Source organism: Protobothrops mucrosquamatus, unplaced genomic scaffold, assembly GCF_001527695.2.
Source record: "Protobothrops mucrosquamatus isolate PMUCROS unplaced genomic scaffold, P.Mucros_1.0 scaffold606, whole genome shotgun sequence".
Lineage (NCBI taxonomy): Eukaryota > Metazoa > Chordata > Lepidosauria > Squamata > Viperidae > Protobothrops > Protobothrops mucrosquamatus.
In genome coordinates this window covers 181,450-198,159 of record NW_015386904.1, presented here as the reverse complement: position 1 = coordinate 198,159, position 16,710 = coordinate 181,450, and the positions used below count along the sequence as shown (strand labels likewise).

The 16,710-nt window shown below is 37.9% G+C and overlaps 1 protein-coding gene across 1 annotated transcript in view; it reads left to right on the top strand.

Moving 5' to 3' along the window:
• Window positions 1-16,710, top strand: part of KALRN (kalirin RhoGEF kinase) — a 536,528-nt gene that overhangs the window by 367,472 nt on the left and 152,346 nt on the right. Inside the window, exons 12-17 of the mRNA XM_029284454.1 lie at window positions 743-912; window positions 3,327-3,501; window positions 6,637-6,832; window positions 8,022-8,188; window positions 13,001-13,120; window positions 15,357-15,575. Of these exons, the coding sequence (XP_029140287.1) occupies window positions 743-912; window positions 3,327-3,501; window positions 6,637-6,832; window positions 8,022-8,188; window positions 13,001-13,120; window positions 15,357-15,575 (1,047 nt within the window). The remainder of the gene's footprint in view (window positions 1-742; window positions 913-3,326; window positions 3,502-6,636; window positions 6,833-8,021; window positions 8,189-13,000; window positions 13,121-15,356; window positions 15,576-16,710) is intronic.

Below are 16,710 nucleotides of genomic sequence, written 5' to 3'. Positions count from 1 at the left end.
TGGCCTAGGGAGGATTTTTAAATCGGGTTCATTTTTAGAAAATTTTAAATATCACAACTTAGAATATTTGGGTTTTAATTGGTTTTATTCGGCGGGGATTGTGGGTTTGTTTTTGTTTTAAAAAATGTTGTGAGCCGCCCTGAGTCCCTCGGGAGAAGGGCGGGATACAAATTGAATAAATGAAATGAAATGAAATGAAATGAAATGGCCCACATCCATCCTTGTGTTAGCATTTCTATTATCTTTGGTAATTATAGAACTGCCTCTTTCATTTATCTCCTGTATTCTTTCTCTTTAATTGAAAATAAAAGAATGAAAAAAGACAATCATTATATATGCACTCATACTATATAGTTATCTCAGGGCAATCTTTTATTTAATATTACATTTGTTTAAGTCAGTGGTTCTCAACCTGTGGTCCATGGACCCCAGGGTGGGGGCCGATGTCATCACAGGGAGTCCACAAAAAAAATATTATGATTTAAATCTTGAGTTAAGTCTTGGTGGTCCGTGGCCATGGTCTGTGGCCACAGAAGGTATCCGTGGTGAAGAAAAGGTTGAGAACCACTGGCTTAAGTGCTTTAGTGTCAGATAATGTTGTGCTTTGTGAGAGCCTGATGGATACTCTTTGAGCTGATTTAAAACAGTTAAGATCACCCTTTTCCTGCCCGCTGTTCTTCCCCCCCCCCTTCTGCCTCTTCTGATATCTTTTGCTCTTTTTTTTTCTTTCCCTTTTTCCTAGCTGTGGACATGGATGGAAGACCTGCAGAAGGAGCTCTTGGAAGACGTCTGTGCTGACTCTGTAGATGCCGTTCAGGAACTCATAAAGCAGTTCCAGCAGCAGCAAACAGCTACTCTGGATGCCACTCTCAATGTCATCAAAGAAGGGGAAGATCTAATCCAGCAGCTCAGGTGAGCTCCTTGGGCACAACGGGACACACCTTAGAATTCCACGCGGAAATTAGTGCTTCCCACTTAACTATATTTTAGAACCGTATTGCTATTTATTTTGGCATAGCTCACTTGTTTTATTATTGCTGGGAAGCTGCCTAGATCCGTCTGGCAGGAGGGGCACAGAAGTACCTGTAATCATTAAGTAATTTTTAAATGCATCATTTCACTGAAGCTATAAGGAATAATTTGTAGAGATGAATAATAAATAATCTCAGTTCACCTGGACCACTGCATGTAATGGATGAGGGGAGCTGCAGATGTACTAAACTGACTATGATTAAATGGTACTGCCTGAATATGTTTAAAGTGGATATTTGGGGAACATTATTAAATTGTTATAAATGGAGGCCTTGTGGTTTAAATACTTATTCCTGCTAAGCAGTGTCTGCAATCCACTAAATAAAACATATGATTTTAATATATCATTACTAATTTTTTTCACCTGTAAGAGCTTTCAGTTTAGCAAGATCCCCGTGGCACAATAAAGCAAAGCTTTCAACTGATACCTACCGTTTCCAATTGTACTGGGTTTGTGCAAGTGCAATTTACAACGTGTGCCTTAAAAGTGACTGCATGGAATATATAGGTTTCCTCAAACACCTACAGCCTAATTCACATAATGACGTCCCAAGACTTGTGACTCTCTACACAGGTAGTCCTTGGCTTATGACCATAACAGAGTTTCTGTTGCTAAGCGAAGTGATTAAGTGAGTTGTGCCTGATTTTACAACTTTTTTTGTCGCAATTCAGTGATTCACACCGTTCTTAAACAAATCCAGCTTTCCCCCACTGGCTTTGCTTGTTGGAAGCCATCTGGGAAGGTTGCAAATGGCGATCACAGCAACCCCAGTAGGCAGCAGCTACTGTAAACGCATGCTTTTTTTGTTAAGCACCCAAATTTTGAGCACATGACCGAGGCAATGATGTAATGGTTGTAAATGTGGGGACCAATCGCAGGTCACCTTTTTCCCGTGTCATTGTAACTTTGACGGGATGCTAAACGAATGATCGTTAAGTCAAAGACTACCTGTAGAGGCTTTGTTCAGCTAGGCTTAATAGCATTTAATTAGAAATGCTCTGGAAACAATTTATTTCTTTTTCAAAAAGGTGATCACCCTTTTGTCAGTCTGGTAGAAGAATCTGTTCAGATGAATCATATTCGCTTTTATAAAGAAAATTCTGGTTCTTTTTTTTTAAAAAAAATATTTGTATACAGATCTTTCAGCTTTAAACCTTTATTACATTTCGGTCCCATTGCATTTTTAAATGTGTGAGCACTACAGTAGAAGTGAAGTAGAATATACAGAGGTAGAATTATTGTGTTGTTGAAAAGTTGGACAAAACTCTGATTTCTCTCCAACAATACTGGCAATTCTCAGTGAGAAAGCAGAACATAGCAAAGGGTTAAACCCTCCAGATCATACCCCTGATCTGAATCTCTTCCCCCCCCCCCCACTCCCCGATTTGGTTTGATTTGATTTGCTATGGTTTCATGATGGCCATGTTTTTGTTTTGTTTTGCTTTTTATTAGCACATTGTACATTCAGGTATAATCTGCCCAAGGGTACATGCTGATAGTTGGCAAAGCAGAATTCAGGGGAAGGAGTATTTGAACTAGAGGAAAGTGAGGCAATCCTCTTTTTTCTTTCTTTCTTTTTTTTCCTGGATCAGACCTGTATCTCTTTCACACTTAGCATGCTTTTAGAGCAGAGGTGTATATTAATTGCTTTGAGAGAACTTTGGAAATTAGAGCATAAGCATCCTATAATCAAGATTAGGCTTGTCCATTTTATAGGAGCATAAGCATCCTATAATCAAGATTAGGCTTGTCCAGTCCATGACTGGACAGCCATTTGTCTGAAATGGTGTAGGGTTTCCTGCCTGAGCAGGATGACCTCCAAGGTTCCTTCCAACTATATTATTATTATTATTATTATTATTATTATTATTATTATTATTATTATTATTATTATTATTATTATTATTATTATTATTATTATTATTATTATTACCACCACCACCACCACCACCACCATTATTATTATTATTATTATTATTATTATTATTATTATTATTATTATTATTATTATTATTATTATGAAAAGGAGAACGAGACCCTGAAGGGATTTGTATGCCATTTGTTATCTTTTTCTTCTTTTTCTTTGCAATTCTTAATTAATGCAGAAAAGGACAAAAATGCCTTGAGATGTGAAGAGATATATGGTATTCAGCTCAGTATATAATATTGAGGAAGTTCGGATATTAGGCTGATGAAAGATTTTCAGCAATTTATAAAATAGAAAATATTTTGTCTTTTCTCAATATCTTTATCAATGTTGGGTTCCTAACCATTTGTTTTGACTTTACCACAGAGATTCGGCGGTCTCTAACAATAAAACACCACATAATAGTTCCATCAGCCACATTGAGTCTGTCCTCCAACAGCTTGATGAAGCTCAGGTACAGATGGAGGAGCTCTTCCATGAAAGGAAAATTAAGCTGGATATTTTTCTTCAGCTCCGGATTTTTGAACAGTACACTATTGAGGTAAGAATTGTATTGGCCATATTTCGCTTTTTTTTAATTTAGTTTTTTTCATTTATAACATAAAATGTGAAAATACAAAAGCAAATAGTAGGGGACAACAGGAGAAAAAAGGAAAAACAAAAAAGGTGTGAAGAAAGGGAGGGGGGAGAGACAAAAGGCATTGACTTCTGATTCTTTCTGTTGCAGTAAAATCAGACATTAAAATCAAATCTCAACTTTTTTTACATTTCTATAGTCGTATGTGCTAGCCATTTCTGTATTGGCAAATCAGTCTAATTGGTAAAAAATCATGATATCTTTTTTTTCCCCACCTCAAGCACAAAGCCCAGGAGCGGTTTCCAAGTATAGACAAAAGTACTTATATTCTTTTCTTTTATCAGCACAGTCAATTTGGCCATCTCTGCTAATTCCATCAGCTTTTGTAACCATTCGCCCATGGTGGGAATCGAGGCATCCTTCCACTTTTGTGCATAGAGCAATCTTGCTGCCATCACCATATATAAAATCAGAATTCCAATTTTTTTTTGTATTGGCCATTCCAAAATGTGGAATGGGAACAGGTCTTATTTGATAAAATGAGTTCTTAGGGATCAATAGATGGGTAATATTTTCAGATGTCTTTCTATCTATTTAATAATTAAACAAGAATCCCTACATTCTACAGCACGCTTAAGCTATTAATGGAATATGCCTCTATAGAAAGTAGAGGCATAGGAGCTTTTTCTGGCAGAAATAATGGCACAATTTGTATCAGTAAGGATAGATGATTGCAGAATGGTGATTCATATGAGTTTCCAGAATGCTGGATAGAAAATATTAACTAGGCAAATTCTGTTAGCTCCAAATAAAATATAAATGCATACAATAATCTGTATACAAAATGGGTGAGTTTTCAACTCACTGCAATATGCTTAGGATTAGAATTTGGGCAGAAGTTTAGAGCTCCCTAGCACAGGTCTTCTCTGCTGTGATCTTTCATAGTGGGGAAAATGACTGATAGGTCGAAGTTTATTCCAAAGGAAATATGTTGATTAACATGTTCTGAAATACAAATATTTTAATCCTTGGAATCATGATTTCTGTAAATCTAAAAGGCGAATGTGCATGTTTGGCATTTTTTTTTATTACAAGACAAATAGTTTTCATTTTGCTTAATTTTGTATTTTGCTGGAACATATGGTAGCTAGAAAGCTTGGAATACTGATAGAATAATGTTTGAGGAAAGCTTCACGATTCCAAAAATTCACATAACCATTAAAGGAAGCCCTTCTATCACCATTAGGTCATTAGCTCCAAATTTATCAGTCTGTAGCACTAGGTCTGCTGAGAACGTACCCAACTCCAGAATCAAAGACATCGTGTTCTGAATACCAGCTGCTAGGGAACTGCAGTGGAAAAGGGCTGTTACCCTCCAATTTGCTTGTACAAAGTATTTATTGAGGCCAAATTAATATGAATAAGCATTCTGGCATGAAGAATGATAGTTGATCTTCTATATCAGGTAGAAAAATATTGAATTCTGTTGAATTTAACTTTTAAGTAGAGAGAGATGCAAGATTGGGTTGCTGTGAATTTAGCTATTGTGCTTTGCAAAGCACAGGTAGTCCTTGACTTACAATCATTTGTTTAGTGACAGTTCAAAGTTACACTGATAAAAGTGACTTATGATCATTTTTCACACTTAAACCATTGTAACATCCCCATGGTCATGTGATCAAAATTCAGAGGCTTGGGAACTGGCTCATATTTAAGAATGGTTGCAGTGTCCTGGGGTCATGTGATCAGCTTTTGTAACCTTCTGACAAGCAAAGTCAGTGGGGAATTAATTTAACAACCATGTTACTAACCTAACTGCAGTGATTCGCTTAACAATTGTGGCAAGCATGGTCGTAAAAAGGGGGAAAATTCACTAAACACATATCTCACTTAGCAACAGAAATTTTGGGCTCAATTGTGGTTGTAAGTCTAGGATTACCTCTATGGTATACGGTTCTGTATAATATGAACCCATTAAACTACAGCTGTTCAACAAACTTTGGTAAAGTGCAGTAACAATGGCTTAGTAGACAGATTAACCTACCAAGCATTGATTCACCTGATATCAGTTGTAGGCATGAAGATAGCTATTGATGGTTTTGTTGCTTCTGTGACACTGTTATTCTTATCGCATAATTGATTATATGTTTTTTATAATGATCTAAGCCAGTGATGGCGAACCTTTTAGAGACTGAGTGCCCCAAAACTGGCCCCGCCCCTGCTCCACCCCTTGCCCCGCCCCCACTCTGCCCCCCATCCCCCATCCTGCCTGCCCACAGGGCCACTCACCGCCTCCAGGGCCCACCGCAGATCGCCCAGGCAGCCCAGCAGCACTATGGCGGTCACGCCCTCTGCCTGCGCCCTGCAGCATCAACTGTGCATGATGGGGTGTGAAAGCAGAGTCTTGTCTATGCTGCCTGGCTGCCATGTCCTTGGCTGCACTGCTCCGCATGGGCCCCACTCAGGGGTGACTCTCCTTCAGGGGGGCTGCTGGAGAGAAGGGGGTTGCAGGGGGAGGCGAGGCTGGGGAACGGCACGTGTGCCCACAGAGAGGGCTCCGAGTGCCGCCTCTGGCACCCGTGCCATAGGTTCGCCACCACTGATATAAGCCCTGTGGGGATTTTTAGATTTAAAACAGGGGTAAAAAATATTTTAAAGAAATAATTTCAAAAGCACTGGCATGCTTGAAAAGGCAGCTCTTTTCATTTTGTTTAAATCAAATGCTTTTGAAAAAAACAAACAATAAGCTTAAGGAAGCTTAAGCAATCTCACGGGTAGTTAATTTGTTCTAATTTGGGCATGTCTAACGATCTCTAATTTGAAGATTTCCTTTAAGCATTCATAATTTTCAGTCTAAAATGATTTTCTAAGTTTTTTACAGTAATGAACCTCTTTGTAAACAGCACATAATTTAAAGCTCTTCTCAATTTCACTGTAGCTTATGCGATGGCAATTTTAAAATTTGTGGAATAATGTAATTAGGTTTATTCTCTTCTGTGGTTACATATTCTATTTTATATATTTTCCCCCTGGTAACCTTAATTTTAATGATTTTTGCATGCTTATTCTGCCTTGCTTCTTCTTTTTTTTACTTTGAAGGTGACCGCTGAATTAGATGCCTGGAATGAGGATTTACTGCGTCAAATGAATGATTTCAACACCGAGGATCTCACTTTGGCTGAACAACGGCTGCAGCGGCATACAGAGAGGAAGATGGCTATGAACAATATGACATTTGAGGTCATTCAGCAAGGGCAAGATTTGCACCAGTACATCATGGAAGTGCAAGCTTCAGGTAAGTGGAAGAGACAAAATTTGTCTTCACAGAAATGGACTATAGCATGACTGGAGATGACTACCAGGAATAAATACAAAGGAAATTAAATCAAAAGTCATTTGATTTTCCCCTACTACAGTAAACATTTTCCTACGTCCAGATAGAAACGTACTTAATCTCTCAGAATTTATAAAACCAGGTAAATCCTAAAAGAAAAAAGAATCCAGATCTTGTCACCACAGACACAGTGATAGCCATACATATGTTGCCCAGTCTTTACTATAATTTATTCAGTATTGTTTTTGGTTTAAACAGTCACTGAACAACTGGTCATTAAACAAGGATACTTCTTTTCAAATGGATTGGATTGGAAACAGTGCCTACAAACAATATGTGCTTATATGTTTAGTCAATTACCTAACATAAACATTCCCTTCATCTCTGAAGAAGTGGATGACTTTAAGTGACGAAGTGTCTGCTTTGGGGTGCTCAAACAAATCTGAAAAGATTACTGATTTGGAATAGCAGTCATGTAGAATACTGAATTTTCTAATAGCCGTAATTCAGCTTAGGCGTGAATCACTCGGTATGCCTGTATGGGTATGCATTTCTTTTATCTTTTCTTATTTAACCTCATTATTCCCATAAGTAGAATTGAAGTGCTGAAGTACTGAGGCACATCTGGTACATTTTAAAATGAATAAGTGAAGTAGTAAGTGGATACAAAGAACATTTCTTGAACATTTTAATGCCACAATTCAAATCTAATTATTAAAACAACTTGCTCAGAATGCAGTGCTTCACAATGAACAAACTGCATGGAAGAAAAGCGTATGACTAACTGTGGTGCTCCCGTGCTTAGCACATTGTCTTGTCTTTCCATTTGCTAAAACAAAGTCTTTTACCTTTGTTTACTTTTTTATTTCCATTATGAAAGAATGATATCATCTTAACTCAGGAGAACTAATGGTTACAACGAACCAAGATCTAGTTTGTGTTCTTTATATCTATATTTAATAGAGATACGAAGAGACGTGAAGAAATACTTTCTTGCTATGGGTTTAGTCTAAAGTAATTTACCTTCAACCAAAGTCCGATATCATTATAGGTCATATCACTTTGCCGGGCTCTCCTTCCCTCCCCCCCAAGAAGGGAGCAATGAGCATCTTGCCTGTTTCTCCATCTGAGGACATTTATTCTATTCCAGGCATCGAACTGATCTGTGAAAAGGACATCGATCTAGCAATCCAAGTGCAAGAGCTGCTGGAATTTCTTCATGAGAAACAGCACGAATTGGAGCTGAATGCTGATCAGACGCACAAACGGCTGGAGCAGTGCCTTCAGCTTCGACACCTGCAGGCAGAGGTTAAGCAGGTCAGGGTTTTCACCATTGTTCTGCTTCTTTGCTTATGGGATCATGCTGGCTGTTAAAACGCCCTGTCCCTACCCTTCAGATTCTGGTAGCCTCTTAAAATTCACATCTGTATCAGTACAGGTAGCTCGAGTGAACCACGTGACTGATAGAGAGAGAGACGGGAGAGGGCTGTGAAGGTCACTGATTGCTGCCATCTCATTTAGAGAAAGTTCTCTCGTGCAGTAACGCCAGTGTTAACTCTCATTCCGACTGTCCCTGTCCAGTTAAAAACAGCGGGGGATGTGGTGGGGGTGGGGGGTAGGTGGTGCTGTAGGTGATGGTGGCCATGGTGATGGCCTTTCACAACCGTCCCAGTTTCTCACGTGGCCCCTTTGGAAAATTAATTGCCCGTCCCTGCTCTATTCTCTCAGTGTTTCATTTTTAAAAAATCCAGCTAGACATGTTTTTTTTATCTCATATTGTATGAGAACTGAATATTGAACAAAGTGATACATATTCAAAACAAACACAGTGAAAAAAAAAGTCCCCAAACGATCATCATTTTCATTCATTTTAGGATCTAGTAGGACATGTTCTCTTTCTGCTTTGACCAAAGCCATTGATTTGGTCCAAGAATTGAGAAAAATGCTTGGGGAGGTGTATTTGTGGGGGAGTGGTCATGTAAACGTTAATACTACTTGTATTCAAAAATATACAAGTCTGGAACATTTCATTGCTGATAAAAGTCTGTGCAAGAAGCAGGAAGAAATCCTAATGGCTTTTATGGAACAGAAAAAAGTGTATTTGATTTGCATGAAGCATAAAGCAAAGCAACACTGATGTAAAAATATCTTAAGGTTTGATTCATGCATTATTATTGACCCGTGGGACAATAATTCTATTCATTTAAAAAAAAACGTCTTGTGGGATGAATATTTTATGTTGAAGCAGGAACATGAAATATAAGTTAACAAGAAAAATGGTTGTGTAGATGATTCCATTGACTGCTTGTTTAGGCCAGGAGAGTGGTGAATTTGAGGTATCAAGTTTATTGGTCTGGAATGTATTCAAAATATGGAAGTAAAAGGAGCTTGATTGCTTTACCATTTGCTCAATTTACATTTAGCTGTTGCAGCTCAGCAACCTATATGCTCCATAATTCTATTCAACCACTTTCATCAATGTTTATACCCTCAAGGGCTGTAAATATTGGAATACAGTGTGAGGACTCTAAAAAATGTGTTCCTTGCTCTTAAAAATGAGCTTCAAGCTATCACATGAAGATAGAAAGTTGGAAACTATGGAACATTCTTTATTTCTTACATTTTAAAGCTTATGACATATCTCTCATTCATTCAGGGCTCAAAATAGTCAATAAGGCTTGAAAATATTTGTAAGATCGAATCCTCTTTTTTGCCTGTCGTTGTTGTCAGATAGTTTCAGAATCTGCCATAGCATATTATGATTTGAAAATTAACTCTCTGGAAGCAAAAATAAAGATGGAATCAAACGTAAAGAAATACTTATTCTCTCAAAAATAAATCGGCAGCCACTGATATTGTTTTAGATTATGATATATGGTGATATGATATGATCAATATATGATCCCTGCAAAAAATAATGTGACCCAACTGAAGATTCCAGGGTTCAACATCATATTCAAAGAATTAATGTTTATGATTTCAGTTATTATACAGCTCTTATGGAAATATCTCATTCTTCCTTGAATTTACAACTAATTTTTAAGGGTCCCTTTTTAAATGTTCCAGTTTCATTTTTACATCCATTTAGGAATACGCCCTCTCATTCTGTCTCTAACACTCTGCGTGTTTTTATCTCTAATGTTCTTCTCATTTTTAAAGGTTATCTGTGTAATATTTGCTCAATGAATATAATTTAATTATACCATACCAATAACCAAAAGAGCAGACTAAGTAACATTGGTTTATAAGGGAACATTCAAATTTAGTTCAAGAGAGTACCTGTGTAATGCTACATGGGAATTACCTTGAGAGACAGGAGATGCTGCCTAGGGGGGTGATCAGATAAAAGGCAGCGGAAGGGGGAGCCTTCAGCTGCATAACAGGCAGAGAAAGAAACTTAGAAAGGATCCCTTCCTATTTTAGCAGACTGTGAAAAGAGACATTGGAAGACAATGTACTTTCAGACTTGCAAGATTCTCTTAATGAAGCTTTGCAATAAAGTAGAATTAGCTCACCTGGTTTATTTCATTTCTGGTCTACCTGGGAAGGCTGACAACCCGTGGAGTCATTAATTTCTTTAAAAGCATTTATGAGCCTTCTTCATTCAGATGCTTTTCAGGAAGTCCGTGGCAAGATTTTATTGGTTCAGATTCATATTTAAAAAGTCAATGGCTTATTAGTTTGTGAATTATTGCAGCAATAGCTTTCCTTGGAAGCAGCTGAATTAAAATATATCATGGCCCTGTCATACTGTGGTAGGTATTGGCTAAATTTGGCTTCCTGAAGAATGAGTCATAAGTAACATCATTTAGTAAAATTGGAATCTGGATTGATTTTGGCTTGGTCTCCATTTTCAGTCGAGATCCAAGTGTACTTCATTTTCACTTTGGAACAGTTGAGAAAACAAATGGTCTTAAATTTATTACAAGTAGCTCTTGCTCTTAGAAGCCAAGAAAAAGTACACTGCCATCAAACAGTTTCATACTGCTAACCCTACTTAACTTTTGCTGATGCAGTACAAAGTCTGGAGCATTCTAGAATGCTGACAGATGGTTGCACTTTAGCACAATGGAAATTCTAAATTGTTGTTTTCCCTCTATTCGCATTTAATAAAATTTTCTATAAACTTCAGTGCCAAGGTAGAAAATTTAAAGTTAGAAAAGACACTGCAAATCTTTAGAATATCACAAGATAAATGATTGGTTTTTCACAGTTCTTTATGCTAAAGAATTTAAAGAAAAGAATTATTATGATATTGACAAAATAGCTGCTGGAGTTAGAATTCTTGTAAGTATTTCCAGGGTATAAATACTTATAAGGATAGGTTGCATCATGCAGAAGCCATGCCCACGCCAGCTCTGGCAATACGAAAAAAGTCACAATACGTCGCGACACGTCACATGATGCGGCAAGTTTGACACCCGTGGTTTACTTAATGAACTTGAGGCAGAAGCATCCTTGATGTGTAGACAGTAAAATCTGGAGAATATGAGGTCTCTAGTCTGGCTGGAGGAGGAGGAGGAGGAGGAGGAGGAGGAGGAGGAAGACAGGGAAGTTGTTCTCAGGAAGGTGGTGGATCAACCACCGCCGGGCTCCAGTGCAGCCTCTGGGAGACATGTGCTTGGCTGCTGGCAGTTTGGGGAGCCAAAGTGGGGTGCTGAGTTGTCCCCACATCCAGTTAATCAGGATGACTTGTTCCACGCTGACCTGTCCATGCCCACCTAGTTGCACTGAGTCATCTGTGCTGAGTCATCTGCGCCAACTCATTTGTGCCCACTCCTCTGTGCCCATCTGGCCATGTGCACCCAGTCACATGACCCAGCCACACCCGCCTGGTCATGCCCACTCATCCATGCTGAAGTGGCTGCTGTGAGTCATCTCATTCTGCAGGACTTATTTGGTCTGGCCCAGGGACATCATATACCCAGTTGGATTTCAAAGGGAGTTAGTAGTTGTTTCTGAAGTCTTAGCACCTGGTTCAATTGAGGCTGTAATTGCTGCTTGAAAGAGCAGGCCTTGGATGGAATAGGTTTGGGCAGACTCTTGTTGCTTGGGGATCCCAGAGGAACCCCCCCCCCCATTTTGGAGGAGTTCTGGGAGATGAAGCGGCAAAAAAGATTACTAGATATAAAATAGAAGTTTGACTGTATAGCAATAATAGTTAAATAATGAAATGTACATATTTCCCTGCTCTTACTGCAGATGGATTTTGGATGAGTATCAAATAACAGTTGATTATTTTTTGAAACAATCAATTTTTACAAACATGAAAACAATAAAGAAAAAGAAAGTTGATGGTACCTTGTTTCTAGCCATGTCAAATAATTAAAGAAGCTGCAGACACATGTATCTGGAAAATGCAAGTATTTTTCAGGAAAAAAAGTTGCATGAAACAAACCACATAACATTGCCTTTTGTCTCTTTTAGATAACATACAATTTGAGCAGCTTGTTAAGTAAATTTAACTAGCTGTAAATCATATATCTCATATATTTCTATTTATGTTTTGATCCAATATACTCAGTAAAATTGTGTAATGTACATATTATCGATATTTAACAAAGGACTATTTGTACTTTATTTACAGTATTTCATATATGGGTTTTGTTTCTTTGTAACAGAGGGCATTAAATTATTTTGGTCTCATTGGATTAGATACCGAGTAATCAAATCAAACCAAATTTTTATTATGGTCATAGACTCGCATAGAGATCCAGAGTAAGTTAGTTACACTTAGTCTACATCGAAACCAATCTCTTTTATTTAATTACAATTTATTTTTCAAACTAAATCTAGTTAGAACTAAAATGCATCATCTGATGCACAGAATCTCTCATGGGGCAGGGTCAAATGGCGGAAAAGGCCTGAATCTTGCAGAGCATGAGTTCTCTAACCAGAAAAATTAATGTTGTTATTCATCACACCTCCAATTTGTCTGGATATTGTCTCACCTTCCTCACCTATTCCAAAACTGGTTCCAGATACAGATTCAAGAATTCTTAGTAAAGTAGATTAGTGTAACATCTGGATGCTGGTGACACTGCTATCCACACTGCAACCCACCCACCCACCCAGCTATTTCATGAAGTGAAAAAGTTGTGTCTCAAAATGTCTGTTTTTCCTGCCCAGGTCCTTGGCTGGATCCGTAATGGAGAATCAATGCTCAACGCCAGTCTTGTCAATGCAAGTTCCTTGTCAGAGGCTGAGCAGCTCCAGAGAGAGCACGAGCAGTTTCAGCTGGCCATAGAGGTAATGTGCATGTTGACTTTCTCTTTTCTTATGCAAACTGCAAAGATGAGCCTTCGGAAATAATCTGAACGGAGTAGGAGAGTAGCAAGGGAGAAATAACTTCCAATTAACAGTTAAACTTTCCTATTACTAAAATTAATGTGTATGTGCATATGGGAGGTAGTTCTCTTTTAGCAACTGCAGTTGGAACTGGCAACTAAGTCATTAAGCAAAGCAATTGCTAAGTGAAACCACAACTATGCTGATGATTTGACTTCAGTTTTTCTTTGCTTTACACAGACCTGTGAAGGTCATAAATGTGAGGATTGGTCGCAACGTTCGTTTTTCATCACCATTGTAACCGCAGATGGTTGCTGTAGCAGGCAGTTGCTGTTTTAAGCACACAAAGTTTTGAAGTAGTAATACCTTAACACACTACCAACCTTCCTGCCCCAGATAAAATAATAAATAAATAAATAAATATCTGATTGCCATATTCCACTCAAGATGTGTAATTTGATGCAGCCAAGACAAACATGCTTTCTGTATAAAAATGTATATGAATATTGTTCACCAAATAGCAAAGGTTACAGTAGTCCATATGCAAATTAATATCAGAAAAATCTATTTCTAGGGTGCTAAATAAAAGGAAAGGATTGCTTTTGATCTTAATTTCCTTCATTGCATTGCAATAGTATCTATTTATTTTTCCTGGGATCCTCAGTATATCTAAGTCCCAATGTTTATTCTATCATTTTTTTAAATGAGGGAAATAGTTCAATTTGTGGTATTTTATGATATTGTATTAGGAAAGAGAAAAAAAATTAGCTTATCCAGAAACAGCCGCAATTCTTTTATTTCCTATCTATCTCATTGCACCTTCAAGACGTTTAGGGGACTATGGATAGCAAACTTTCCTTTTTTTATCTCCAAGATAATCAGATGAGGCAGATCAGACAGGAGATAGTGATTGGCCCAATGAAGATCATGGGGGACCTTTGTGGCTTAAGCTGGGTCACTTCAGTTCTAATTTATTAAGCCACTGGACACATACAAGATGTATGTTAGATGAGCAGATGAGCTACTGTATCCCAAAGTTTGCATACATATGTATTTTAGGAATAACAGCTGGGATTTTCATCATGTTTTACTTCTTGTAAATATTTTCCCCCAAGTGTTTGTTTAGGAATGAAGTTGTGGATAATGAGGGATTGCTTAGGGATTAATTTTGTTATAGGAAATTCACAATTGTGTTTGGGGTCACTTGTGAAAATTGCCTAAGTAGAATAACAGAAAATGTTAACTATACTTTGTCTCTTGATTCAGAATCATAATTTTCCTGGTATTTGACTATAGTAGATGCTCCCAGAAATCCATTTACCCAATATTTTAATAAGTACTAGTCACTTTTATACAAATATTGGCATGCTGGGAAGCCCTGAAAGGAAAGGAAGGGTTTATCATCCATTGAGGAATTTCTTTATCTTTCAGTACATCTTGGCAGCATTAATAAAGCACTTCTGTGGAACAAGATATTTATTTCCTATTTGTATACCTTGCTATATTTCAGAGATGCTTAACCTTGATACCAACTAAGAGCCCTTCCTCCCCCGATAAAATGTGGTTTTTCATGCTGCCAAGAGTAGAGGGCTAGTAGATTAAATATTAAAGATCAGGTGCTTGATATTGCAGCATGTTACTTATCTACAAAGTGAAGAAAGTTTAGCTTGATATATTGGGTGTTTTCTTTGCAAATCCTTTAATCTCTTCCTCTTAATTATCTGTAATTATTACAGTGATAGGACTACTTTCCATGAGTAAGCTTCACATAAGCTCTCAAATACAGAGGTTCAATTGTTCAAGATGATCACACTGTAGTAAAAATATATGTTTTGAATAGAATACACATACTCAGATCTGTTTTTAAAATGAATATGGGCTTTCATATCTTAGGCTAATAATGATGCAAAAAAAAAAATCTACAGAACTGTTCAGCAAACATACCAGGTTAATGTCAGTATCCTTTTCACTTAAATGCCATTGGGGCTGTTTTACCCAAAATTGGGATGTAAATCTAGATTATCAGTAATATCAGTAAATGCCTTTGCATGAATGTATAGAATGCTTACTGTTCAGAATGCTAATTCTAAAAAGTGTTTCATTCTCTCATCTTTTCATGCTCACACCTCACCTCACCTCTTTATACCATTTACTTGGCACATCTGTACAAATCTCTCTTTCCTCCCTACATATACAGTCCCTCTTTCATGCCACTTCCTTGCAGAAGACGCACCAGAGTGCTCTCCAAGTACAGCAAAAGGCAGAGGTGTTACTGCAGGCCGGCCATTACGATGCTGATGCCATCCGGGAATGTGCGGAAAAAGTGGCCTTGCATTGGCAGCAACTCATGCTAAAGATGGAGGACCGGCTAAAACTGGTCAATGCCTCTGTTGCTTTCTATAAAACTTCAGAGCAGGTGAGAAGAACAAGGCCTTCTTCATTGTTCAGTTTGTTTGCAATAGCTCCACTACTATTTGAAATGACCATTACATAAAGACATACGGTAATTGCTACTGTTTAGAATTGCTACTGATTATTCAGTAACATAGACTGATCGGCCATAGTGCACATAGTGTTATAGTCTTTGTTTTTCTAGGCATCTATAAACATCAGTGTTCACTGAAGTTTATATTTGGTAACCCTAATATTGAGCACAAAGGACTTACCTATATTACCTTAGTACAGGGGTAGGCAACCTTGGCTCTTTTATGACTCATGGACTTCAACTCCCAGAATGCTGGCTCAGGAATTCTGGGAGTTGAAGTCCACAAGTCATAAAAGAGCCAAGGTTGCCTACCCCTGCCTTAGTATAATTTAAAAGGTCACCTATTGGGAACATGATGAATGTGGCAAAATGATTTTAAAGCACTGCCAAGGATTGAGTTGATTGAGAGGATATGGAAAGGTAAATTAATCTTGCAGTGGACTAAGCCAGTGGTTCCCAACCGGATGGTGTGAGATGATATTCCAGGGGGTGCAAAAACTTGGGTTTTCAAAATTATAGTGTATATGCATAATTTGTTGCCGTTATTTTGAACTTTTGTAAGAGGTGTCAGAATATATCAGAAGCGTTCTAGGGGTGCGGGGGATAGAAAAGTTTGGGAGCTCCTGAACTAAGGACTAGCAGCATTACAGGGTGTCTTGGACATCAGCTGATGCATTTCTCTCCACATTTTGGCAAGGTACAAAATCACCTCGATATATGATACCACCCACCATCATCCCTGCCATCACCAGAAGCTAACAAGACTGAGGGCAGTGCTTTCTTCCCATGTTCTGCAACCAACATAAATCAGATATTGAAATGGCAAAGTAAAACCATTAGCCCAGCCTTCCCTATTCCAAAAAAGGGGTGGTTCTATATACCCAGTCCAAGATGTATCAGAAGGAAATGCAATTAGATTGGATTTATTAATTAGCAAACCCTATTACATAAATTACCATGATGAGAAGCATGGAGGGAAGGGATTGCATTTACATGCAATAAAATCTTTTCAAGCACTATCTAAATCATCCATGTTATTTCAAAGTACTCTTTAGTCTACATCACC